Source organism: Drosophila subobscura, chromosome J (assembly GCF_008121235.1).
Source record: "Drosophila subobscura isolate 14011-0131.10 chromosome J, UCBerk_Dsub_1.0, whole genome shotgun sequence".
NCBI classification, from domain to species: domain Eukaryota; kingdom Metazoa; phylum Arthropoda; class Insecta; order Diptera; family Drosophilidae; genus Drosophila; species Drosophila subobscura.
Window position 1 is genome coordinate 23,734,653 of NC_048532.1, and position 25,570 is coordinate 23,760,222.

Sequence of the window (25,570 nt, forward strand, 5' to 3'; positions counted from 1 at the left end):
ATAAATGTTTATGTTTATTTCGTCTTACACATAAATATGAAATTTTTGTTCTTGTTGTGATTTGTATATGTACGTGTATGATCATATTAATAAATAGTCCAGTTAATTTAAAGAAAGATTTACCAACTATGCTTTAAGTATGCTAATAGCTAATAATCTTAAAGGAAATATGTAATTTGTTTGGGCTATCCAAAGCAAAATGAGCCTTTTTATATTTAGATACTGATTTACGATGGTTGTTAAATAAGGTTAGAATAAATTGGTTTGCTTACGTTTCTGTGCTACGCAGTGTCGATTTCATCATAAACTAAATGCGTATTTACATGTTGTATGCGACGTAGATGGGATCCAACTGGTCGGCAAGAAAACCATCACGTAAATGCATCCGTTGCTTTTCCCCACGACTGTTAATAGGCACCACTCCTGAAAAAAAATACTCGTTTATGTTGCTGTTTGTGAATGGCTAAAACTGAGTATATCAAATGTATGACGTGGGAAGACTTGATCTGATTGGGTTTTAAACAAACCTGGATCAACCACCACAACTACGCCAACTATTAGTTGGTGATCTTCCAATACTGTATTTGTGACCAGGGGAACTAAGTCCAATGCTTCTGATTCATTGCCATCGAGCTCCACAACTACGACCAGCAAATTGGTCCAGGTGAATACGGCACTAAAAATACATTTTCAAAAATAAATGTAAATAGCAAATATTTCTCTTCTTACCATTCAGCGATTTTTTTGTGACACCGCATTACTGAGTTTTCAATATCAATTGGATGATAGTTCATGCCCCGTAGAGAGATCACTTCATCAACAGCTCCGACTACGTACACTGCATCGTGCAGCTCTTGGTCATTGGAGTTAACGGCACCACTTACTATGCTATGCTCAGAGTTTCCACCCAAGGAAGTGTTAGAAAAGTTTAGTTGCAGTTGACTTATGGAGTTCAAGGATTCAGTATCACTGTCACGACTAGCCACACTTGGTGTGGTTTCGTCAAGTAACGAAGCTGCTTGTGAACACTCAGTGCGCCGCAAGAAACCTAAATACCCAGTACGCGCATAAATCTCAGCTGTAGCCCCAGTTACTAATTTAGCATTAAAATGATCATTGTAGTCAGTTTCGTCGCCATATATGGTAAAGTATCCATTTGCATTATGGGGCGCTTGTACCTGCAATATATACATATATTGATTAAGACGTAGGAGAAAAATCAGCTACAAATTTACCCAAATTTCTCCCAAGTGTGAATCGCCACAGTGTCCTTTAGTGTCAGGATTAGCTATTATTACTTTTACGCCCGGTAGAAGTTTTCCGGATTCAATTACACACAATGAATTTGGTGCACCGCGTTCAACCAATGCCACACGATTGTTACGCAATGCTCTCATATCTACATAGACCTGAGCACTTTCTGCAGAACTAGCCCCCTGCACACAAATAGCGGGATTTACACGGCATCCGAAGGAAGTAGAAACACATCGAGTGTTTAAACCAAGGGCTTGGAACAGCTTGCAAAATTGTTGTGTCAGCTGTACTCTTGGGCGCTCCTCTGCTACTACAACACATGTCCGCACGCATCTTAGGTCTATATTTCTTTGCTTTAAAGAGGGTATGGAATTGCTAAGTGCTTTAGTGCATAATTCTATCACACCATATGAACAAAAGGTGTCGCGAACACGGTGTTGCGAGAGAGTTGACAACCACAAACTGGGATTAGCTTCAACTTCGTAAGGTGCTATAAGTATTGAATGGTGTCCACTGTACACCCCGATAAGAGTCCACATTACAAATCCAAGACCACAATAGGGATCCAAACATAACGCAACATGACGAGACGGGTAAAGTTCACAGGCCAATTTTAAACTGGCACACAGACTAGAGAGAGATCTGTAGAATTAAAGATGAATTACAAATATGCATATCAAATCATCAAACCAATATTTTAATTACGTACCGATGCGATATATTGACACCACTAAGACGTCCACAGGTTGATACACTGAAATCCAAATAAGCACTGGAGTCAAACGAGACGGTGGCTATGCCGGCATATTTGCGTTTTGGGTTGTCATCAATATCTAATATGGGAGGCCATGTCTTTGGGTCGATGGATGTTGCAGCTTCTCGGGATTTGAGTAACTTAATAATTGGTTGAATAGAGAGCACAATGCCACTTTTTGAGACATCAACTATCATGCGCACAGTAGGCAAAGTAGTGTTAAGGTTTTGGGGATGGGGTGGTCTTATGGTTATAGGTATTGCTCCCAGATAGAGGCAACCATAAAATGCACATAGCAAATCGAGTCCAGGGGGAAATATAAGTGCTGGAAGTATGATAAGAACGAAAAAGCAATCATTAGATTTAAATTTACATTTCTCTACTAGGAATATTCTTACCAACGTGATCACCTGGCTCAATTCTACCACGTTCTTGGAGCAAAGCCGCAATCTTCTCAGCTCGTTTATGTAACTCAGAGCATGTCAACGTTTTGGCAATGGCACCTAAGGTGATGGAGAAGAATATTATTTGTTTATATATATATGTCCATTCAGTCTTAGCAAGGAGATATTACCCTTTGAATTTAACAGAGTAAATATTATATGATCTGGTGACGTATTGGCGCGCCATCGGAGTACTCCTGTTATTAGTTGAGGCTGTGTATAGATACATTTGATGAAAAATAACACACTATTTTCTTGATTTGTCGACTAACCTTACGCTCACAATCTTCGGAGGACAATCCAACGTCTCGCCCGTGTGCTTCAGCCAAACGATTACCCTGCACTAAATTTCCAACCATCACAGAGGCTGGTCCTACACCCGTGTCTGTAATACCACAGCCAGATGATGAGCTTAGTTTTACAGTAGTTTGCACACCTTTTTGTTTGTTTGGGGAATGGTTAGTAGTTTGTTTGTTGATTTTTTACAAGGATCGATTATAAAAATCATTAATTAAGGCAAATACATGAGTTATGTTGTCATTTTGGTGTTTTGTTGTAGATTTTATACAGTGTTATTATTTTGTGTGTTTTGCAGTGTTTTGCAATGAGTGTTGTATTGGTCATAGAAGCAATCGCAGCATTGTTGTAGTGTTGTTGGTGGTTAAAAATAGAGGAAAGCAATATTTTTATTTTATCAGATAACGAAAGCACAGAAAGTCCAGCAAGGCCAATTATTAAAACAATTAAAACCACTTTTCAGTTTAGCTTTACTAATAACTCACCTTGATGTAACTCTCTCGGCTTTGGCAAGTTAGTAACACACGTATGCGGACACATCAATACGTTTGCGGGGTGAAGAGATCCTTCCAAAAATCGACGCCTTGCTTCACATAAATGTATGCCTCCGAGTGGGGTCTTAGGCAAATGATTCGGTGGCACTAGTGCCAAACAATATATTCCCACCTGATGAATGGAATCTACAGCTTGAAGAACACGCGACATCCATTGGAAACTCTCCTCCTCAGAGCAATCGGGCCGCTGTTCAGCAATAACACATACGCGCTCATCTCGAAGTACTTTAATGCTAAATACTGCTATGCGTCCTCGGTAAATGAATCGCATAGGTTCCACTGCTAATACTGTGGCTATGATATCATCCGCATTGTGCTTTCGTCCAGTAACCGTCATAAGCCCATCCCGGGAACCGCAAACAAACACTAAGCCTCCTGGACCAAGAAAACCCAAAAGGCCTGACCTGACATAGTATTCATCGCCAATGGGCTTCGAAATAATCCCAACAGTTCCAGTACCAGTTCCAGGACCTTCTTTCGTTTGATCAAAATCTTCCAATATGGGTTGAACTTTAAATGTAGAATTTGTCATACCATCGAGCCCAAAGTAACTGGCGCTTGTTGAACCACTTGTAACGCATATTTCTCCAACTTGATCTGTCTTACACAACACTGGTGCTCCCTCTGATCGTACGACCACCATTTGCGCAGCTGGCATGACTTGACCACAATCCTGCAATGTTAGCGATGTTAGAGAGTCTTCACTATCCACTCTAACTACACCGTGTGACAGAGCTGCCATGGAGAGTACACCGCGGCCTGTGGCTGATTGACTGAATCCACATGACCCACGACCTGGACGACGAAGTGAAACTGTAAAAACTTCTGAACTACTTGCACATGGGCATATGGCGTCTGAGCGTAAGCCTTTTGCTTGAAACACGTTCAAAAACTGATCACATGATGAAAGTGACCAGGGATTGGCTCCGTCCGCTACTAGTAGCATACGCAATGAAGATAGAGATATGTCCTTATGATCTTTAGTAGCCAATAAACCCCAATGCAGGTCACGGCTCTTCACCAAGCAGCAGGAAGCCCTATGTTTTGTGATTAATTGCATCCAGCTTGAGGGGCGAAGCTTCATCAAGGCATAAGGTATGAAAATAACATGCATACCGTTCAGCACTGACGTCAAGACAGCGTGCCATAAACCAACTTCTCTTTTAAAATCTAGGACACAGACAATGGTTTCCCCTTCGGTGTAATGACAGGCCATAGTTAATGCCCGGCAATGATTGATCATTGCAGCACGCGTAACAGTCACACCTACAAAAAATGTGAATATGGAAAAGTAAATTACATTTTCAATGGAAAGTACTCTATGTACCACTTACCCATAACACTGCCCTCCTTATCAGTAGTATATTCAATATAAGATGCTGCTGTATCATCAATGCGTAAGTTCCCAACGTTGAATTCTTTAGGGGGCTTAGGCAAGTGTTCAGTTACGAACCACTGCAAACGGGGCCAACCTTTTAGTTTCGCAATCTCACCCGTGGTTGTTGATTTGGGTAGACCTTTCAAACAAGCCTCTGAAGTGAGCGCCACAGTTATTCCACACGAACTAAGCAAGAATCCAACCTGCTGGGGAGGTGTGTCAGAGCTGGAAAGTGGCAGCTCTATAGGTAAAGGGACTAAGCCACGAAACATACAACCATACCAGGCTGTTATAAAACTGAAAGTATTCTTAGCTTAGAAAGTAGTCTTTGGACAGCTATTTTGTTACTAACCTCAATGGATCATTATTGGGATAAACTAAAGCAACACGGTCACCCGGCTTCAATGTTACTTGCTCGGGTCCTTTGCTAAATATCTTCGTGGACAATGCATATGCTATCTTTTGTGCACGTGACAGCAGCTTTCCGTATGTCAAAGTGGTTGTTATTTTACCATTAGGATCAAGAACCGTAGCCATGGAACTTTTAAATGAATTTGTGCCATATCGCTGGAGGGCGCATTCCAGAGTGCGCGGAAGCCCTGCTGGTATCGAGAGTTGCTCGCCTTGTACGGAAGTCATTGTGCTGCCTTCCGGTTTCGGTGCATTGGGATCCTTAGTATTTGCTGCAATCTCAAGTTCAATGTCGTTGTCCTCATAGAATTCGGGAAGTGGGCGGCGCTTGGGTCTCTTAAGTGTGTTTAACAGTTGTTGTATTTTAGCGGAAACCTTCCATTTACCGTTTGCATCTGTGTCACTAAGTTCACTTTGGGATACATTCACATATCTTGTTACGCGGTCAGCAATGCGATGTGTATTATTAAACTGTGTGATGTCTGGAGCGTTGACTAATAAAAGAGCGGAAAATGCTCGTTTGTACAGAGTTGGACTATATAAGGGGTTAGGTTGACGTGCAGTTGCACTTTAATTGACTATAAGAAAATTGGTCTCTATCTATTATGCATGATTTTGTTGGTCTAATACATATGTACACATGCACATACATATATGTACTTTTTATGAAACCAAATCCCTTTTAGTGCGAATTGCACATTAATACAATTACTCACATTGCTTTTGCTTAAATGCTTTTTCCGAAAAGTCTGTATCTCGCTTGTAAGCAATAGGGGGTGACTCCATACTCGATGTGTCAGATGTTGGCTGCCCAAAAAATATAAATTTTAAATATTATTTTTGTGTGTTGACCCATTTTTCCAGGCAAAAGCACTTTTTGTAAAATTTATGTTGATTCGACCTTACTGCAAGTTACAGCTACTATTGATGTTATACTCACAAGTGGTGGCAAATTTTGGGGTGGCCGTTTTTCTGCCACACTGTTTGATGATGAATACTTCTGATTTGGCGTTTGTGACTGTTTTACATCAAGTCGCAGATGCTGCTGCGAGCTCATGGATGATTCACGAATTGGTGGTTTTATTATCGGTTCTGGTGGTATCATACTATTGCTTATGTGATCACGCGGATAGTTGTACTCCTTATCAGGAGAAATAGTTTCCTCTGGTATGGATTCTTCATCTGTAGATGAGTCCAGCTCATCATTACAGCCAGGACTGCGGTTAAGCACAGATGTGCGTTTTGATGGCATCGGAAGACTAGGTTTTGGTCGACCTTTAAGTGCCGCTAAGGCCTGCTGTACGGCCTCCTGACGTACCTCTGCAGGTTGAAATTAGGCTTATTGTAAAAATAGTACAAATAATTAGGACAGACCTACCCGAATGATAACGTTTTTCATTATGCGTTACTTTGCGCTGTGTACGTCGCTGGCGGTGTTGACTATTATTTGAAGTGGACTGGTTTTGAAAACCGCTTGGCTCGCGAGTATTCTGATATCCTGGATCGCCGACTGCACCACCTTGCGGGCGCATATTTTCATAACCAGGTGTCCCAGCCGCTCCGCTCTGAGCGGTTGATGATGCTGTTACGGAGGAAGACTGATGAAAGTCTAACTTTTTGGAATGTCTTTGCTGTGAAGAGGAGAGAGAAGGTACTTCGGTCACATAACTATAGCCTTCACTGGAGACTACGACACCATCATTATTGATATTTCCGTGACTGTTGCTATTGTTGGCATCTTTAACGTTGTAATATGGCGGTGGCGGCGTTGTTTTTGCCTTGTCGACGCTAATAGCTGTCATAAAAATATGCAGGAAATAACAGAATGTCACAATGTTTAAAATCATCCCAATGTCGTACCTTCGTACATACCTTCATTCTTTTTTAGAAACGGTTGCAATAACTTAGCTCGTTTCTTTTCATAGCCTTTTTGCGTAATGTCACCTGAAAAAAGATAAGAATATTCAATATTAAACGTATGTATGTATGTATGTACATGCACTTCTGTTAGATATTGTGCAAAAATGCATTGCTGCTGATTAAATATTTAAAATTACGTTGACACATCATTTTGAAAGGCGAATACATTAATTAATCTCATCCATTTTTTATTGCACTCAAATATATGTATTTACTCTTTTGGGCAATCAAAACATAAAAAGCAAATATATATATACACATGTATGTATGGTATATACACGCACACGGATAACATGGACATACCTTCTGAGAGCTCCAAGTCTAATTCGGCGATTTTTTCGCGAATATATCCAGGCAATGAGGAAGTAGACTCCATGTCCAAAAAATTCGAGTTCGTTGCAAACTTTTATTTCGTTTTCTTTGAAAAGGTGTTTAACTTTTTAACTGGGTGCAGTGCACACACACCCAAAATCAGACACCGCTACTTTCCCACTTCGTTGTCAAAAATCGATCGATTTGCCATCTACATTTTGCTTCGGAAAATTAACAGAACCCGTAGTTTCAGCCACTTTACACGCAGGGTCAATACTATGTGATAGTTTTTTATATACTTAATTATAATTTGCACAGGAAAAGTAAACAAAGAAAAAGTGGAGTACAAAATCGATTTTATGATGTGCTAGTCTAGCGAAATTTCCGATGACGTTTGTCTCACATCCCTGTGGCGTGGCATTCATCGATGTATCGAATGAAAAATTAAAAACATTGACACGACAAAGAAACTCTGCTCTCCAAAAGTGCACGGAAAATTTTATTTTATGTATGTATGTCTCTGGAATGGTTTGATTTGAGAAGAGTGCTACGGCGACAATAGTTTTAGTTAGCAGTCTAGTGTCTGTTCTCGTATTTAATTCAAAATTATATTCCATAGTTTAAAAACGAGCGGAAGACATTATACATCTGGGCATTATTGAAAATGGGTGAGTTTAATTAAAATTAAAATTTGCAGTGCAACTAATTGAATATTGCATTGTGTAGATAATTCAATGCTTCTAGATGAAATATATTCATTGAAAATCTTGGGTCAACATTATGAAAATCTCTTGAAGCTGGCGGGTATTGAATTATGCGATTTTTTGAACGATGATCTTTTAAAGAAGACTGCACAATTATATGCAGACTTGCACGTTCATGCGTTAGATTTAAACTATTTGCGTGAGCTCTACCATGGACTACAGAAAGATCGCATAGAAAGAAAACTGATTATCGCGCAGCAACAAACGGATGTGCAGCGTATTAAGACTTCAATCGACGAAGCAGCTGAGGAGGTAGCTGTATTGGAACGGTAATCAGGATCCCGTTTACAATGTACATATATAGAATATCAACTAAATGCATTCCTTCGCTCTCCAGATTCAACTCCACTGCGGAAAAACAATTGATCCCTGATGGAGCCGTTCAGCAGCAGCGCATCAATCAACTGGCTACCAAACGAGCTTTGGGGGAGAGACAGAAAGCTCTCGAAATGCCGACAGACTTCAATATCGAGAGTATTCTACAAAAAGTTAATTCGCTGGAACATAACTAGTCAAATGTTAGAATTTGCTTTATAAAAAATTCTTTAGATGTATTTACTCAGTAATGCAAAAACACTTTACAATAACATAAAATCATCAATTTAAAAAAGATGTATTGTTCCGATTCTAGAGTGCAAAAATGCTCGTTCGTTCTTTCTGTGTTTATATTTTATGGAGGATACAAAAAGGTTCAATTGCTTCTAGTTTGGGTCGTATATTTATTTAAAGGATCATCTTGAAAAAAAATTTGAAAACCAAATCGTTATCGCTTTATCAGTTGCTTAAAGCATACAAAAAGTGTATCGTGTTCTTCCAATGTATGTATGTATTTCCAATTTAGTATATGTTTCATATATATTGGTGTGTATAGATAGAATTAGTAATTTCATATTCTTTAAGTTGTTGCTTGTTATGTATATAAAGGGCGGGTATGTGGCAGACAAACATTTCGGCTGGCAACGCGCTCCACGCCACAGGCCTACTCCACGTTTTAATCCGACTCCTAGCGGAACTCGGGAGTATCGTCCTGTGTTATGTCTCCGTACTTCCAGATGGCCAAGTGGGAGGCTAAAGCGGCTTCTTGCGCGGCTCTATACTGTTCCACCAGATCCTTAAGCTTCCGCTCACGTCGTTTCTCCGCCAGTACAAGGCCTTCGGCAACGAGTTGCTTGCCGAAGTCAGTTTTAGTCGTTGGATCATGTAGTGTGGCCAAATTTGGTGCTCCGGCCACCTTTAACTCCACATTAAGCTGCACTTTATGGTTCAAAACGTCTTCAGAAAAAGCGCGTAGAGCTTCCTCCTTATCCTCGTTGTCAGCGGGCAGTGCAACTAAGGCCAACGCGTATTCCGTAGCATACGGCTTCTCGCTACTGAAGGCTGGCGGCAATGCTGCCAAACGGTTGGTGGGCAGGGTCTGAAGTGGAAACACATTAGTATGCGGAAACAAAAAATTTTTGAATAATAATGTCGCTACTAGAAGACATATGACAAAGCACGATTCGGGCGCCCCCAGTAACTCTGCGCACTTTCCTCACACTTAAGTTATTACAGCTACTGTGGACAGCGGTTGAACCAAAATATATGGATCATCCTTTGCACCGATGTAGAGAATTCCTCACGGCTCGGAACTGAGCACGCATTTGGCGTTACTGTAGAGTTTGGTCCACACCCTCGTGCAACATCAACACATCCCTCGCAGAAGCAATATTAATATAGCAAGCTTATGACTCATGCGTTTCACTTCGAGGCAGAAACGGATCTAAGGAGCGTGCAGTATCTTTTTTATTATTATATTCGTACACTTACCTCCTTATTACCGTAATCGATGTACAAAACGGTAGCGTTGCTTCCCTGAATTCGTTCCACCTTGGCGCGATACCATTGATTGTCGAAGGTGAACTGAGCGGCCACCAGATCGCCACGTTTAGGCGTGTACGATCCAGCGATGGGAGGATTGCCGTGGAAGTCAGCATGTAGTTTGCTCATTAGTGTTTCGAGCTTGGGGCCGTTCTCCACTGACTGTGCGAAGAACGTAAGAGTCTCGGTAATTTCAGTAACGATAACATTTTCGTAGTTGACTTTGCGCTCTACCAATATTTTCTCATCCTTTTCCTCTTCAACCACAACCTTCTCTTCGGGGACTTGCTCCACATAGTTGGCCCAAATGTTCTTTTTAGCCGCCTTGGCACGATCTTCGGCACTCTTCAACAGGCGATAATATTCCGATTTTTCTGCACTAAAGTGAACTTCGGCAAGACCTTCTTCCACAAGAGCAACTGAAAGGTTGGCCCCGGTGTCGGTCCACAGCCAGCCAATAACTGAGGATCCTGCCTTGTCAGTGGTATCAATATGTACTGAAACGTCACGCTGCAAAACACGCTCGCGTGTAAAGGTAAGAGCTTCGTCACCAAACGGTTCTCCTTCTTGGGCAGGTACGCCATTCAAGGCAGGGCGAGAAGAGCGCGGACAAGATATTCCTGCTAACAGGAATGTTACCAGACAGCTGTCCTTTGGCACAAAAATACGCAGTCGGGAGCCGCTGGCAACAAACTCGACAATGGCTTCGGATCGAAGCGCACGCTGCCACGAAGGCAAGTACTGAACCTTGATTCGGGAATGGTCAACAGTCAGATCGTTTACACGCAATGTAGCGTTATCCTTTTTGGCGTGCAGTCCCTTCAGTCCTTTGATAGCTTGCTGCTCAGCAGCAATAAGTTGATCGTAGGCGGAAGATCTCTGATCATCATCTTGGCGATAACGTACGCATGTAGCCAAGCCTTTTGCCACCATTGCTTCAGCCACATTTTGACCGCCAATTAAAACTGTGTAACAGTACTTCTCAGGGAAATTTTCGCGAGGCGGCGAGATGTAATCAAGATTACACTGCACTTTCTTATTAATCAGTTTCTTGCGCAGGAATTCGCGTGCGTCGAACATGTGCGGAATCTCATAAAGTGGCCGGTAGTTCTTTCCACGTGGTGGGGCCTTCACAATTTCTTCACCATCCGTTCCAACTACAGCACGTTGGTCACGTGGTGGTCTTATTGACGAAAAGAACACCTTCTTCACGTGGCCATTCGAAAGACGCACATTGACAGCATCGCCATTAAAGACTTCAATTACGGTGCCTCCGAAGTCTTTTTCCTTCGAGTTAAAAGCGGGTGTTTTTGCTTGATAGTCTTGCCACTGACGAAGGCGTTTTTCCTTAGCAACACGTTCCGCAGCACGTAGTTTATCCGCACCTGCCAATGAAAGAAAAAAAGATATTGAGTACAAATAATTGAAATATTTTAAACACAATTTACGTATACATTCACAGTTGTCGGCGGGGTGAAATGAACGCAATGGCAATATAAATCTGCCACAACATTCTTGGAGTCCGTCATTTATGTAGCAACTGATTGCTCAGTAGAGCAGCACATCACAAGGCTATGTACCAATTAGATGCTGCATCTGTGCAAACGAGCTGCTAGCTTTCCTATCAAAACTGTTGGTAGGGTTTTACACTCACCTGTTTTCATTACCGCCATGGACCAGTCCACGCACTTTGCTAATCCTTCGCGCAACAGCGACTCCGCAATGTTACCCTTCGGATATAAAATCGATCCAATGAAGTTCGAGTTGTTAACCGATTCCAGTCGGATTTCAACATCACGCTGCAAAAGGCGAGTCTCTACGTAGTAACGCGCCTCATCTGCGAACGGCACCTTGACGCTAAGGTCGGGCTTGCCATCAGCATCCAGCTTTACGCCCGGGCAACGAATTCCAGAAATCATGAGAGTTATATAATGAAAATCAGGAAGTAGAAATGCGCGCACAGTTGAACCATCTCGCACGTGCTCGATGATGGCCTTGACCGGTTTTCCTCCGTAGACATCAACAATATGGGCAGGATTCTCGTGAGCCCACTTGATGTTACGAACCTTCTCTACGGCGTTAACATTATGCGACCACTTACCACGGCCAGCGGCACGTGCTTGGTCTTCCAGCTCAATTAAAGTTTGTTGCTCAGGCGTAGGGCGTCCTTCGCGGCGGACAGATACCAAACCCTCGCGCACAATCGACTCGACCACATTTTCGCCAGTTTCCTTATCCTTACCAATCCACACGAAGCCGTACTCCCGGTTTGAATTGGCGGGCTTGTCAAAAGTAAATGTCACTTCAACGCCGATCAACTTCTTACGAAGAAATTCCCTTGACTCCCAGGCCCAAGGTTCGTCTTTAGTCTCGTCACCGCCAGCACCAGGACGACGAGCTAGTTTTGGTGCAAGGACATGTGAGAAGGTAATTTGTTTCTCCGGAGGTGGGGCACCCTTAGTGGCGCGTATTACTAATGTGTCGCCAGAGAGCACCTAAAAAATAGCGAGTCTTACAAACTGGAACTGAAGTGAGGAGTGAGGTTAAAATGACATGCACATGTCGATAGTGGTGGAACTTATATATTTTGATACTATCGGATGCCTTGGTCTATGACATGTTGTTCCATCTCCATTATAATGACAACACGTACGAGTTGCTATCGATATTTTGTATTTATTTATATCTTTAAACTTTGTCAAAGAATGCCCCGAAATGTAGAAAAAAAAAGGTTTACCGCTCACTGGTTACTGATCACTGTATTACTGACAAATAACTCGAAAACTATGCGTTAATCAGTGCATCCATAGGTGTACATATAAGTAAATATATATTTTGTTTGCTTGTGCTCGCTACATGCAATTTTGACAAGCTATGAAATAACACCTGCGCTAGCCAATATTAGCTTATTAATAAACGATTGCAACAAATATACCTTATACCTCCTTCCTATCTCCTATGTTTAAGCCAAAAAGGGTATATTTTTCTCTAAAAATGCTCAACAGGTTTTTCTCTCAAAAAGTATGGGTGACAACGTCACACCGTCGTCTGACTCTCCCACTTTCTATAAACGGATCGGCAGATAATTTTTATCATTACTTACGTACCCCAGGACAAAGGTGCATCGAGTATATTTATTGTAGTGTACGAAACTATAAAAGAGCTTAGAAAAGAGAAAGTGCCCATGTCCTTAACAAAACTATATTTATTTATTTTGTACCATTTGTGTACATGAATGTAAATGCATTCATACGTATTTACATACATATGCATGCATGTTGGAACGAAGTTCTCCTTTCTGAGGGCAGGGCGGCTAACGTTTTCGCCGAAGAGGTTAGGAACGAACTAACTTCCATGCAGTGACTAAAACTTTTTGTAAAACAAACATGTCAATATTTTATGTATTATCAACGCTCGAAACCTTAAAAATGCTTTTAAGAATTAACAGCGCGGTTAAAAGCAAACCGTTCCGAAACGCCGGCAAATGATGTTGATGACGTTGTCAGGCCAGTGCCCACAATAACAACAACCTCTTAGGCACATACATACAGTAGATGTACATATGTATGCACACGAAAACTAGCACCGCGCCGAAGAAAATCTGCCAGGTTGGCACCTTCGATAACTTTCATTTCTTCTTTGGACAAGCGTGTGCAACGTGTCACTCACACACTCACAGAGACAATACGCACGTCTCTTTCGCACTTGTCAGAGCTGCACTCGGTAATTTTATCAAGCCGCCGCATTTGCCACGCTGATGACAGATAATACCTTTAATGCGAGGAAATTCCCTAATGCTGTCTCCACACACATCCTGATACCGCCCCAACTCCCTTTTATTCAAATGAACTTACTTGTTTCACAATTCCGGACAACGTCTTCGCTGGGGCTGGAGGCACACCATCTTTTGGTGCTCCGGCAGCTGTCGCGGTGTTGGCTGCTGTTGCCATTTTACGTAGAAATGCGGGTGAGGTTTTTACCAAAAAGCCCTTACACAAGGCTGTAATAAGATGATTTTATTTGTCACGTTCGAACACTGACTGCGTCTAACTTAATTAAGTTATTTGAGCAAGGAGGAGCCACACACAATAAAATGTTCCGAATTTTCACTGTGGTCGTGCTGGGGAAGCTGATACATCGATATATCTCGTTTTCTATTGTATTTGCACTTTCCATTTTCGACAATGTCACAGACCAGTCTATCGATACGTGATATACTTTAATGGAATTTTGCAAGGTGAGTTACATACACAGGGTTCAAATCAAACAATCGTGCCGCGCGGGAACGCATAACATCAGATCTCTAAACTAAAAAGGTAATGAGCCGCGCAAATAAGAGGAGCCACACACAATAAAATGTTCCGAATTTTCACTGTGGTCGTTCTGGGGAAGCTGATACATCGATATATCTCGTTTTCTCTTGTATTTTCCAGCTCTTTCCATTTTCGTCGATGTCACAGACCAGTCTATCGATACGAGACATATTTTCATGGAAATTTTGCAAGGTGAGCTACCTAGACAGGGTTCCAAATCAAACAATCGTGCCGCGCGGGAACGCATAACAACACATCTCTAAATTAAAAAAGTAATGAGCCGCTCAAACAAATTGTTTGGCGATAAAGCCTTCGAATTGCTAAAGGACCTAGAAAGATCCTCCCAAACCATTCCAGCTTTTGATGACGATGGAGTGCGCCAAGTACTTGAGGAGATAAAGGCAATTTTCGAGGAGAACGTCGCTCAGGCATCCAGCTACAACAGCTCGGGCGATCGGAGTTTGTGGCCGCTGTTAAATTATAGGCATGCGGCGTTGCAGCGGAACAAACGTTGTTTACTGGCTTACTTATACGAGCGCAGTAAACGTATCAAAACGCTACGCTGGGAATTTGGACCAATTATCCCTGGTGATATTAAGCAGGCCTTGTGCGAGCCGGAGGTTCAGTTTTTCAACAACTACTCCAAGTCGTTGGCGGCTTACATGTGCAACGCTGGCTGCAGCCAGGGGCAGGGTATAGATCTGACAAATAATCTACACCCTCCCAAATCTCTGTACATTGAGGTGCGCTGCATGGAGGACTATGGAAAATTCGAACTTGATGATGGAGAGCTCATACATCTGAAGAAGAACAGTCAGCACTATCTGCCGCGGGCCCAGGTGGAGTCTCTTGTTCGGCAGGGCATACTGCAGCACATTTCTTAATGGTAAAAACTAATTTATTTCAAAACATTAAACATATAAAAGTAATAAATTATGTTATTTTGTTTCCAATGATACCTATCGGTTAATCGTGTAACTGGTGTGGAATCATCGCTTGGACTGGCCACTCTGTCAGCTGTTCGCCAGTCTTACGTGACGCAATCGCTTTTTTGCTTTTAATATAATTTAAATTAGTGATAAAAATGAATCAAGCAGATGTAACCAAATTGATCTCCCAGTTGCGGATTGCTGTTAGGCCCAATCAGCGTAACTTGAAAAATCCAGATGGACCCGAGGGGCGCTTGCTAAAGCTACGTAAAACTGTTACCGCTTTGATGAAGCATGAGCGTATTGAATTGTACTACAATCGAGCTGATGAAGCTCGTGGTTATGCCGAACTGGTTCGTATAATTTCGAATGGCTATAAATTCAGTTCATTACATTCTATTCCGATTCCAAAACAGCTAATTTCCAATGCCATACGACATGGGGACCGCCATAAGGCCACCATGGAACTAGCTGATTTTTGGCTCCTGGAAAAACAGCAGGTCCACAAGCTGTTTAAAGTACTAGTTCCCCGCTACGAAAACTACAATGTATCTTACACGCGAATGTACAAAGCGCCTCGTAATTATCCAGGAATGTACTACAGACAGTCGGTACTAGAGCTTCGTGGCAATCCGTACCCTTCCCTTTTAATGGATCAATCACAGAACCGTAATCTTCTGCACAATGTGCTTCTTGATGAGGCCAGGAAAGAGTTTAGGCGTAAAAAATTAGCTGACTTAGTTAACTAGGAAATCAAACTATTTTCTTTGTTGGACTGGAAGTGCTTATATTTAAGACGTGAAAACTAACCAATTAAAAGTGGATATACATACTACATATATACGATTAACAAAACGTAACATTATTCCCTTCAACACAGGTTAAATTAAATTTGTATTCTCTTTGGAACGTACATCATGTATAGGTACATACATATGTACGTATATACATTTATATTTATCTTGCTAAAGCTTCCTGACGTTGCAATGGCTTAAGAAGTCCGATTTCCAATCTAAAGAGTGCGGAAATAGGTTAGCAGTAATTTACAGTAGCTCAGTTTTGGAATTCGATACTTACCCTTCCCGGTTAGACAGATGTCGCGAACCATTTCGCACTGGCTGTAGAAAAACTGATGGTCATTTTTGGAGGTTGCACACATGGGCTGAAATGGATCGCAGGTTTTAATGGCCATACATGCCGAGCTTCTCTGTTTTAATGGTAAAGATACGCATAGCGCAAATAGTATAGACACGAACGAGATAAGGAAGCAAAACAATACAATTTTCGTCGTGGCTTTGCTCATCAAAGTAGAAATTACGTCCATCGTGTCTATCATATGCCTACAAAAATCGTATCATAATTTAATAGATATGCGTCTAATTTTGTTTTTAGTCTGAGCTTCTCAAGCTTCGGCAAATGTGATTGTTATTTGCTGAATATTTATGCATATAACAACATGAACACATGCACACTTGCTCTCCGATTGCACAGAGCCAAAATTGTTTTCTGACGACACTTCGAAACGGCTATCCAACAACTGATAACCACAATACATATGTATGTATGTACATACATGCATTCAACCGCCGATGCGTGCTGATTTGTTGCGCTTTTGCCCATCAACAGGGCGTTGCCATGGCAGTGATCACTGTTCCCTTTGCCTCCGCTTTTTTCGGGAGCTATTGTTTATGCAACTCGTCAAATTGTTGTACTATGAATGGTTGCTTAACTGACTGGAACACCGGCTCTAGTCGGTGTGATAACGTTAAAACATATGTATGAATGTATGTACATGGTACAGTTAAGTGTTAAGTATTCTATATATGTAAATATTATACATATTACATATTATGTACATATATTCATTCCTGCAGGTTCCAAGTGTTCGTTAGCGACTAACATAATCGAAGCGATCCAGTTTAGGTGTTACGTTTTTTACGCGCAGCAATGCAAATTACATTTAAAGATGTCGAAACATTAAGCAAAATTATGTGGCCTTATTGTGGTTTTTAAGTAATGATAAACTATGCACCATTAAATTAATTGAAAGAATGTTGCATGCAAAAAAAAACCGTTCACATCTCTTTACTGAAATTATAAAATCGTAAGGCCCGACATTAGGGAATGTCGGGAACGTTATCAATTTCCTTGTTGGTGGGACGGATGTCAGGACTGAGCGGCAGCCTGTCTATAAGAGTCAGGTGACTTAATTACATTTGCATTATTAAGTTTTATGGTAGTACTTGGAGCCCAAAACGCCCACATACTGACCCCAGCTGGTAACGACGCATCGCAGTGCAATTAAAAAAGCATGCCGTAGGTCTGAGGTAGGGACACAGTACTTACATATGTACATATGTATGTACATATGTATATATTCCCACAGCCTACATACATATACATATATGTATTAGGCTGAGTCATAATTTGACTAAAACTTTTTGAATATATTTTTACAAGCGAACACAACACCCTTTATCCTGATAGCTCTGCCTGTCCGTGTTATTTGTCGCCTAGTTAATTTCTTCATTGTGGCTCCAATACTGCCCCAATTTGGTGATCTGATAGATATGGTCCTTCCCTACGGAATGGCGTTTTTAGTTTTCTGCTATCTTCAAAATTGTAGATTTGGGAGGTTTTCGCCCTTTTGCGGAGGCGGAAAGGGGCGTGGCTCATTTTTGAAATACACTTGTAACAGTGTGAGCATACAGAAGTCTGTATGCAAAATTTGGTGGCTCTAGCTCTTATGGTCTCTGAGATCCAGGCGCTCATAAGGACGGACGGACGGACGGACGGACGGACGGACAGACAGACATGGCTCAATCGACTCGGCTATTGATGCTGATCAAGAATATATATACTTTATGGGGTCGGAAACGTTTCCTTCTGTGCGTTTCATACAACCGTTATTCCGCACAAATACAATATACCCTATTTACTCTTCGAGTACCGGGTATAAAAAGTCACCATCAGTCACCATTAATTTATACATATATTGAATTTTTGATAATAGAAATGTTTGAATACAGCGTTTGAAAAGAAACGAGAAGAGACGTGTGAGACGCTTCTTACGCGTCACAACTTTTATACCCGGCACTCAGTACTACATCTGCACCTTAGCGGTGTTTTGCCAAATTTTACATTTTTTCTTCATCTGTCATCTACATCTACAACACTTCTCACACCAACACGCTCCTTTAGCTCGCCCCCCTTCCCTAGACCCACACACTGCAGACTCACGGCAGAGGCAGAGCCAGCGGCAGAGGCAGAGCCAGCGGCAGAGGCAGAGCCAGCGGCAGAGGCAAAGCCAGCGGCAGAGCCAGCGGCAAATATAAGCTGCGGAACGGGGTGGGTTTGGCCACTGCTAATTAATTTCTTCATTGTGGCTATAATAAAGGTCCAATAATGCCCCAATTTGGTGATCTGATAGATATGGTCATTCCCTACGGAATGGCGTTTTCTGCTATCTTCAAAATTGTAGATTTGGGAGGTTTTCGCCCTTTTGCGGAGGCGGAAGGGAGCGTGGCTCTTTTTTGAAATACACTTGTAACAGTGTGAGCACACAGAAGTATGGATGCAAAATTTGGTGGCTCTAGCTTTTATGGCCTCTGAGATCCAGGCGCTCAACAAGACGGACGGACAGACGGACAGACAGACAGACAGACATAGACTCGGCTATTGATGCTGAGCAAGAATATATATGTATACTTTATGGGGTCGGAAACGTTTCCTTCTGTGCGTTACATACATTCTCTTTGTGCACAAATACAATATACCCTATTTACTCTTCGAGTACCGGGTATAAAAACGTTGGAGCGTAGCAGAAATCATTGATCGGTCCAGTAGGGGAGACTTAAGAACTAGACTAAAAACTAGAATCATGAGGTATAATGTAATTCAAAAGTAAGTTGGATGTGATCTTACTGTTTAATCGTTTCAACTAAAAAAAGAACCCTGAAAAATGATTTTGTATGCGAAAAAATTGTATTTTAGTAGATTGTCTGCTGAAGGCTGAAGGCAATAGATAAGGTCTTCAATATCCTCAAAAGTTATGAAAACCATTTTTTATCGCTCTGAACGTGTCTTGACAGTTCGTACACGACTGATTGCACATTTTTTAGTTGAAAGCACAAGGGTGCACGAATCATGTTTGGAAAAATATGGACATGTGATCTGGGTTCTGTAATCACATGTGATGAGTGTTAAGTTGTATTAGTATGTATGTAGTATGTAATATGGTAAGGTAGACTCAAAATTATGTGGCCTTATTATGGTTTTTAAGTAATGATAAACTATGCACCATTAAATTAATTGAAAGAATGTTGCATGCAAAAAAAACCGTTCACATCTCTTTACTGAAATAATAAAATCGTAAGGCTTGGCGTTCAGAGGTATCTGATAAATTCTTAAAAATTCTTCGGGTTTATAATTCATACATTTCAGGCTTTCTAAAGAGGTATTACATGTTTAATTTGGATGACTGGAAATATCTGAAAAAAGTTTTGAAAATTTGTAGGCGCGGAACTACTATTTCATTGAACACAACTGTACATACGCATCTGCATACATACATATGTATGTACATATGTACATACATATGTACATCGGATAAATTTAATTGCTAAGAAGAAGGATAGGCATGATTGTGCTTTAGTTAACTTTGTAGGGAAGCGTATGCGTACCATTTTTACGTCCTTGGTAATTTATAATGGGGGTGTTAACTGCTGTTTTTTTGTTTTACATTTATGTATTTTTGCCATGAAAAATTATTTGCATATGCACATATATGTACCTACATACATACATATGTATGTATTTATGTAAGTCCATCGATATCTAACTTTCAGCCGGGGATGTACGAATTTTTCGCTTGTGCAAGCACACGCCACTCATACAGCAGCCAGCGTTGAAACGCCACAGCATTCAGGATAAAAATAGAATCTAGAAAATGTTTATATATGGAACATGCGCAGCTCATTGATAAAAATCCCCGACACTGCTGCGCACTCTCTCAGTATACCCGAGATGGAATCGAGCCGAAAAACGAGAGAAAGGGCTTACTTCAGAGTATAAAATCCTGCAGGATATATACATATGTGCATATATACATACATATGGATGTACATGCCATGACGGTGGCGTTTTATGCTGCTGTTCTTATATTCTGCCATTCAGTATCGAAGAGTCGCACAACCAGAACAGTTGATAAAATCTATAGCCATCGCCATCCTTCGCTGTCTTTGGTTCTGGATTCTATTTGCAGACGTGTGGGTGTACGTGTTACACAGTTTTGAGTGTATAACTAACGGTCAGTTATCTATGTATTTTGTTGGTTGCGTACCAGTGGTCAGTGCAATTTTGTTCTAAGAAACTGGATTTTAAAGTATATTATGCATAAATGTGTACCAAAAATATATTTTTAAAATAAATGAATGCGTAATCAATAACGAACATACTCGTGTGTACATACTTTAAATCAAAATTTTTCTGTATGGCTGTGCTGTGTATCTGTGGCAAAACGGGCAGGGCGTCGGGCCATTCTGACGTTTGTTTTTTAGACTTTTCAACTTTCTCTATGCCAATCAATTTGTTTTTCAACTTGTTCAAATTGAAATTATATCTTTGGCATTTGGAATGACAATAACCAGAAGTCAGTTTATGTATCTATATATACATACACATATACATATGTAGTTTTTCTCCCCTTCCGCAGTGGGCTTAACAGACACACCATGAAAAATAATTATAACGCGCTTTTGCTGGCAACACTTGCATCATGGTTATTCTGTAGCACAGTTTTGGGAACAACAGAGGGACAGGAAACGCCATTGGCTCTTCCTGTAGCTGAGCATACAACTTCTCCTTCCATACAAGGAGAAGTCTGGGAGGAAGACGACCACGAAGTGTTAATAAGGAACGAACGTGGTACAAAAAGTGATGGTAAGTGCTTGGTTTTAACTTTCTTCTCTATGAATTTGGAGGACGGTAAACTAAAAAAAAATTTGTTTGGCTCATTTGTATATATATTTAAGGACTTTCATGTCGATATGGCAAGAATCCGTGGACTGAATGTGATACAAAAACCAATACGCGCTCCAGAACATTGACATTGAAAAAGGGAGATCCGGCATGCGATCAAACTCGCACTATTCAGAAAAAATGTAAAAAAGGTAAGCGTACATGATTTCATTTTTTTTTTTGCAAATTCCTGCATGAATCGGTTATTCTACCATACAGCATGCCGCTACGAAAAAGGATCTTGGTCTGAGTGCGCTACCGGACAAATGACCCGAGCCGATAAACTAAAAGCGAGCAGTGATCCCTCTTGCGAAACAACGCGTGTTATCAAGAAGAACTGCAAGCCCGGAAAGTCCAAGGATAAGAGTGCCAAGGAACAGCGTAAAAACAAGGACAAAGGTAATTTTTTTAAAAAGCTATCCAAAGAAGCAAAGTAAATAGCGTCACCATAACTTTTAGTAATTGTATACGTATTTAGATTTATCCAATTCCTTTCGTAATGCACAAAAATTACATACATTTATTTCTGTTCTTATTTCCATGCAGGCGCTCGCAAAGGACGCGTTTAAGTGATTTCATACATGATCACTTGAAAACCCAAAGCTTATTTATGCAACGCAGAATATTAAAATATTCATTCAATAACATACATACATACCCACTTATTTAGTTTATTCAAAAAATGAAATACTACTACATACATACATATACATACATACCATTTTCTAAAATTATTTAAAACTGAAGGGGCAATTACCAGACCGGGTGGAATAATACAAAGAAAACAGACAAACGCCCCTTAAATTGTCAAACAGTTTAAATCGGACACATTTTGAAAAAATTACCAGAGTTGTTCTTCGATTGAATTTTACATAATACTACCCGTAAATATAAAAAACAAATACAATTAATCAAATATCTGATGTAAAATTTTGGTAAACTATCAGCTTCTGTATCTGATCTCAACAAAACAGAACGGTAACATTAACAAAGAAAATGAAATAAAAGAGACAGTATAAAGATCGTCATTCACTGATATAAATTACATAAAAATACTTAGTGTAAATATTGTAAAAAAAAAATCAAAGAACTTACTATATTGTATGTACGAAACATAAAATCCCTGCAGTAGTGGACAAAAGTGAGTTGATTTGGAATAAGAAGAGCATAAGCGTCGTTTTCTGCACTGTAGGCGTTGGTATTTTAAAGTAGCTTTAATCTTATTTTCAATGGGTAAAATTTAAAGTTATCTACATACATACATATGTACATACATAATGTGTATTAAATGTATGCAATATCCCAAAAATATATGGTAATGAAATACATATACATTTTACAGAATTGGTTTATCTTTTTATTAACAAAATAAAAATATAAACACACATCAATTTTTAACGTTGACGACAATTAAATGTATTTGACTGTAGGTCATATTTGACTACACCATAAACATACCGCAACTGCATCCACATAACTGATAAAAAAACAGCTCCCATCAACTTATGGGGCATTATTAAGCTAAAATTCGTTTTATTAATTCATAAAGAAGAAGAACAACCAAGTAATACCCCAAAATTAAGTGGAATCGTTTACGTACGTATACATTCATACATACAATATAAGACATAAGAAATAACTGAACTTTAATAAATACAAATATTACAAAAATACAAATTTCAATAAAATTTGAAAGAAATATTTTTGTGTCTTTTTCATCATGACGACGCTTTGGAAGACTAACATGATGATCTCAATGAAATTCGAGTTGCTACAGGAGACATGAGTTTTTAAATAATCGAGCGGAAGAGCGCACACCCATATGTATCTACATACATACATATGTACACATGTATGAATATATTTTTAGGGTCTGAAACCTTTAAGATAACAAATGTTGCCTGGCAGGGTATCGAATATTGCAGACATTTTTTGTGCAGTTTGTTATGCAGTGCTTTAATTTCTTTCGAGGAGAAGTTTATTGTTACTCCGAGTCACGACCATGCGCACATCCCGCTCCGTCAGATGGAAAAATGGGAATCTGTGCCGGTGCAGTGGTGAAACAGCGCCAGGTACATATGTACATACATACATACATATGTATATACATATGCATGTACATATGTAATATCGACAAAGAGTTAAGTGCCGTTAATTAAGACTCTCGACTGTCATGAAATTGATGACACAGGAGCATAGAATGTTAGTGTATGTTTACATACAGTAAGCACACATATTATTCGTACACCACCATCGCCCAAGTTTGAACACCTATAACTTGGCGTACGGTCAACGTAAACAGAAAAAGTTAATTTTGTATCAAAGATTAACATTTCTACTGTATGTTTATGAAAAAAGTTTCTAATTTTCTTCTATGGTATCCTTATAAAAATTAACTTAAGCAAAAAATACCTTTTTTTCGCACATAAATTATTCGTACAGCCGTCCGATTCCTTAAGTAAAATTAAAATATTAAAGGTAAAATGAACATTGAAAATTTTTGTTTGCTATATTTAGCCCTAATGATAGCTCAAAGCCCTAGAAACAATCTTTCCCCCAAGCTATTGATGCCCCATGAATTAATAGTGACCCCCTCCACAAGCAGTACCGGTTGCAATAGCTCCCTCGATGAAATGTTGGGCTTCCGTATTCTTTTTTACCAATTTTGCCACGCAGGCTTCATGAAAGTTAAGTTTACTAACCGTAGTGAAAGTTTCAGCTAGTTGCAGTTTTAAATGAGCCAGATTTGATCCAAAAAAGATTAAATTTTGTGTCATTTTTTGGGATGGGTCAAGTTTAACTTCGAATTATGACCAAACGGAATGACACATGGATGCCAATTGTCACTCAAAATAATGTTTAATACACCCTTTTATATATTTCCATTACATAAGGCCATTCGTAAAGCTCCAGTTAAAAAACAACACAGGTGAAAAACTAGGCACCCTTTTGATGACCCATACGATTTTTTTCAAGACATGTTAAATTAATTTTCCGGAAGACTTTTGGAGAAACCCATGGCCAGATTCATTTCTAGAGAATGAGAATGACTAGAGAGTCCATCTAAGACAGATTTTTGATTGGTTGGCCTTGCGAAAGTTCATTTAGCCCATGATGAGAAAATGGTGGTCCCTCCTGTATGGCATTTCGGAGGGTGCCTAGTGTTTCACCTGTGTTGTTTTTTAACTGGAGCTTTACGAATGGCCTTATGTAATGGAAATATATAAAAGGGTGTATTAAACATTATTTTGAGTGACAATTGGCATCCATGTGTCATTCCGTTTGGTCATAATTCGAAGTTAAATTTGACCCATCCCAAAAAATGACACAAAATTTAATCTTTTTTGGATCAAATCTGGCTCATTTAAAACTGCAACTAGCTGAAACTTTCACTACGGTTAGTAAACTTAACTTTCATGAAGCCTGCGTGGCAAAATTGGTAAAAAAGAATACGGAAGCCCAACATTTCATCGAGGGAGCTATTGCAACCGGTACTGCTTGTGGAGGGGGTCACTATTAATTCATGGGGAATCAATAGCTTGGGGGAAAGATTGTTTCTAGGGCTTTGAGTTATCATTAGGGCTAAATATAGCAAACACAAATTTTCAATGTTCATTTTACCTTTAATATTTTAATTTTACTTAAGGAATCGGACGGCTGTACGAATAATTTATATGCGAAAAAAAAGGTATTTTTTGCTTAAGTTAATTTTTATAAGGATACCATAGAAGAAACTTAGAAACTTTTTTCATAAACATATAGTAGAAATGTTAATCTTTGATACAAAATTAACTTTTTCTGTTTACGTTGACCGTACGCCAAGTTATCCGAAAATTCAATTTATATAGGAAATTACGGTTCCTAACTCAAAACGATAGAGCCGATCTCTTATTTTCGTCTTTGCAGAAAGAAATAAGAAGTGGAGCTTGTTTAAGTGTTTAATAAAATATGTATGCATGTGCATACACACATATGTATGTATGTAGGTACATTCATCCGCATATGTACATACATATGTACATATGTATGTACATATATTTTTTCGATGCTTTTGTTTTTATTTTCAACAAAAATGAACCTCTCTTTCTCTTTCGTAAACCTCTCAGTATAGTCACTCGAAACTTGTTTTGAGAGAAGTCCGCTCAAACTTGCTCAAAACTGTGTACTGCGACATACATACACATTCGCACGCTCATTGCTGCCCAGACATACATACATACATATATCAATGTGTATACATAAACATATGTATGTATGTACATATGTACATATTTATTTATTTCTGTGAGGCTGGTCGAAGAAAGAACTCCAATCTGTTACACAATGTGTGGTCATTGTTTACATTCACTTACATACATACATATGT

General features: G+C 39.8%; 7 protein-coding genes across 9 annotated transcripts; 4 read left to right on the forward strand and 3 right to left on the reverse strand.

The window, feature by feature from the left end:
• Window positions 1–51: 51 nt before the first annotated feature.
• On the reverse strand, window positions 52–7,680 carry LOC117894714 (disco-interacting protein 2). 2 transcript variants are annotated; one of them, XM_034801896.1, is made up of 16 exons: window positions 7,315–7,680; window positions 6,964–7,035; window positions 6,470–6,886; window positions 6,032–6,411; window positions 5,808–5,898; window positions 5,033–5,585; window positions 4,637–4,977; window positions 3,234–4,568; window positions 2,724–2,836; window positions 2,583–2,664; window positions 2,407–2,511; window positions 1,964–2,333; window positions 1,236–1,896; window positions 730–1,178; window positions 528–676; window positions 52–423 (listed from the first exon to the last, which is right to left on the reverse strand). In XM_034801896.1, the coding sequence occupies exons 1-16, from the start codon at window positions 7,385–7,387 to the stop codon at window positions 320–322; spliced, it is 5,295 nt and encodes a 1,764-aa protein (XP_034657787.1). In that variant the 5' UTR covers window positions 7,388–7,680; the 3' UTR covers window positions 52–319. The 2 variants fall into 2 exon arrangements, with proteins under 2 accessions (XP_034657787.1, XP_034657786.1); XM_034801895.1 differs by having other exon boundaries at window positions 2,724–2,887.
• A 61-nt stretch (window positions 7,681–7,741) lies between these two features.
• On the forward strand, window positions 7,742–8,699 carry LOC117894722 (augmin complex subunit wac). Its single transcript, XM_034801909.1, has 4 exons — window positions 7,742–7,831; window positions 7,943–7,991; window positions 8,050–8,356; window positions 8,425–8,699. The coding sequence occupies exons 2-4, from the start codon at window positions 7,988–7,990 to the stop codon at window positions 8,597–8,599; spliced, it is 486 nt and encodes a 161-aa protein (XP_034657800.1). The 5' UTR covers window positions 7,742–7,831; window positions 7,943–7,987; the 3' UTR covers window positions 8,600–8,699.
• Window positions 8,700–8,893: 194 nt separating this feature from the next.
• LOC117894715 (staphylococcal nuclease domain-containing protein 1) lies at window positions 8,894–14,061 on the reverse strand. Its single transcript, XM_034801897.1, has 4 exons — window positions 13,799–14,061; window positions 11,599–12,439; window positions 9,894–11,329; window positions 8,894–9,501 (listed from the first exon to the last, which is right to left on the reverse strand). The coding sequence occupies exons 1-4, from the start codon at window positions 13,892–13,894 to the stop codon at window positions 9,091–9,093; spliced, it is 2,784 nt and encodes a 927-aa protein (XP_034657788.1). The 5' UTR covers window positions 13,895–14,061; the 3' UTR covers window positions 8,894–9,090.
• A 424-nt stretch (window positions 14,062–14,485) lies between these two features.
• On the forward strand, window positions 14,486–15,273 carry LOC117894720 (DNA replication complex GINS protein PSF1-like). The gene is made up of 2 exons (XM_034801907.1): window positions 14,486–15,143; window positions 15,257–15,273. The coding sequence occupies exon 1, from the start codon at window positions 14,533–14,535 to the stop codon at window positions 15,139–15,141; it is 609 nt and encodes a 202-aa protein (XP_034657798.1). The 5' UTR covers window positions 14,486–14,532; the 3' UTR covers window positions 15,142–15,143; window positions 15,257–15,273.
• A 34-nt stretch (window positions 15,274–15,307) lies between these two features.
• Window positions 15,308–16,023, forward strand: LOC117894721 (39S ribosomal protein L17, mitochondrial). The gene is made up of 2 exons (XM_034801908.1): window positions 15,308–15,539; window positions 15,603–16,023. The coding sequence occupies exons 1-2, from the start codon at window positions 15,342–15,344 to the stop codon at window positions 15,933–15,935; spliced, it is 531 nt and encodes a 176-aa protein (XP_034657799.1). The 5' UTR covers window positions 15,308–15,341; the 3' UTR covers window positions 15,936–16,023.
• A 99-nt stretch (window positions 16,024–16,122) lies between these two features.
• On the reverse strand, window positions 16,123–16,714 carry LOC117894723. The gene is made up of 2 exons (XM_034801910.1): window positions 16,264–16,714; window positions 16,123–16,198 (listed from the first exon to the last, which is right to left on the reverse strand). Exons 1-2 carry the CDS (start codon window positions 16,520–16,522, stop codon window positions 16,152–16,154), a joined length of 306 nt encoding a protein of 101 aa, XP_034657801.1. The 5' UTR covers window positions 16,523–16,714; the 3' UTR covers window positions 16,123–16,151.
• A 3,637-nt stretch (window positions 16,715–20,351) lies between these two features.
• Window positions 20,352–22,101, forward strand: LOC117894719. Of its 2 annotated transcripts, none has more exons than XM_034801906.1 (5): window positions 20,352–20,494; window positions 20,900–21,126; window positions 21,219–21,356; window positions 21,424–21,603; window positions 21,751–22,101. In XM_034801906.1, exons 2-5 carry the CDS (start codon window positions 20,919–20,921, stop codon window positions 21,771–21,773), a joined length of 549 nt encoding a protein of 182 aa, XP_034657797.1. In that variant the 5' UTR covers window positions 20,352–20,494; window positions 20,900–20,918; the 3' UTR covers window positions 21,774–22,101. The 2 variants fall into 2 exon arrangements, with proteins under 2 accessions (XP_034657797.1, XP_034657795.1); XM_034801904.1 differs by having other exon boundaries at window positions 20,353–20,494; window positions 20,881–21,126.
• The last annotated feature ends 3,469 nt before the right edge of the window (window positions 22,102–25,570 follow it).

Bases quoted from the DNA above. Each gene is read 5' to 3' on its own strand.
- LOC117894714 (XM_034801895.1), bottom strand. From the start codon at position 7,387: ATGGAGTCTACTTCCTCATTGCCTGGATATATTCGCGAAAAAATCGCC. The intron at 2,512-2,582 runs GTAATATCTCCT...CCATCACCTTAG, and splicing joins TACTCTGTTAAATTCAAAGG to GTGCCATTGCCAAAACGTTG. The intron at 424-527 runs GTTTGTTTAAAA...ATTTTTTTTCAG, and splicing joins AGTTGTGGTGGTTGATCCAG to GAGTGGTGCCTATTAACAGT.
- LOC117894721 (XM_034801908.1), top strand. From the start codon at position 15,342: ATGAATCAAGCAGATGTAACCAAATTGATCTCCCAGTTGCGGATTGCT. The intron at 15,540-15,602 runs GTTCGTATAATT...ATTCCAAAACAG, and splicing joins CTCGTGGTTATGCCGAACTG to CTAATTTCCAATGCCATACG.
- LOC117894715 (XM_034801897.1), bottom strand. From the start codon at position 13,894: ATGGCAACAGCAGCCAACACCGCGACAGCTGCCGGAGCACCAAAAGAT. The intron at 12,440-13,798 runs GTAAGTTCATTT...GCTATTTTTTAG, and splicing joins TGTCCGGAATTGTGAAACAA to GTGCTCTCTGGCGACACATT. The intron at 11,330-11,598 runs GTGAGTGTAAAA...TTTCATTGGCAG, and splicing joins CATGGCGGTAATGAAAACAG to GTGCGGATAAACTACGTGCT.
- LOC117894723 (XM_034801910.1), bottom strand. From the start codon at position 16,522: ATGATAGACACGATGGACGTAATTTCTACTTTGATGAGCAAAGCCACG. The intron at 16,199-16,263 runs GTAAGTATCGAA...CGCACTCTTTAG, and splicing joins CATCTGTCTAACCGGGAAGG to ATTGGAAATCGGACTTCTTA.
- LOC117894720 (XM_034801907.1), top strand. From the start codon at position 14,533: ATGAGCCGCTCAAACAAATTGTTTGGCGATAAAGCCTTCGAATTGCTA.
- LOC117894719 (XM_034801906.1), top strand. From the start codon at position 20,919: ATGAAAAATAATTATAACGCGCTTTTGCTGGCAACACTTGCATCATGG. The intron at 21,127-21,218 runs GTAAGTGCTTGG...TATATATTTAAG, and splicing joins ACGTGGTACAAAAAGTGATG to GACTTTCATGTCGATATGGC. The intron at 21,357-21,423 runs GTAAGCGTACAT...TCTACCATACAG, and splicing joins TCAGAAAAAATGTAAAAAAG to CATGCCGCTACGAAAAAGGA.
- LOC117894722 (XM_034801909.1), top strand. The intron at 8,357-8,424 runs GTAATCAGGATC...TTCGCTCTCCAG, and splicing joins GAGGTAGCTGTATTGGAACG to ATTCAACTCCACTGCGGAAA.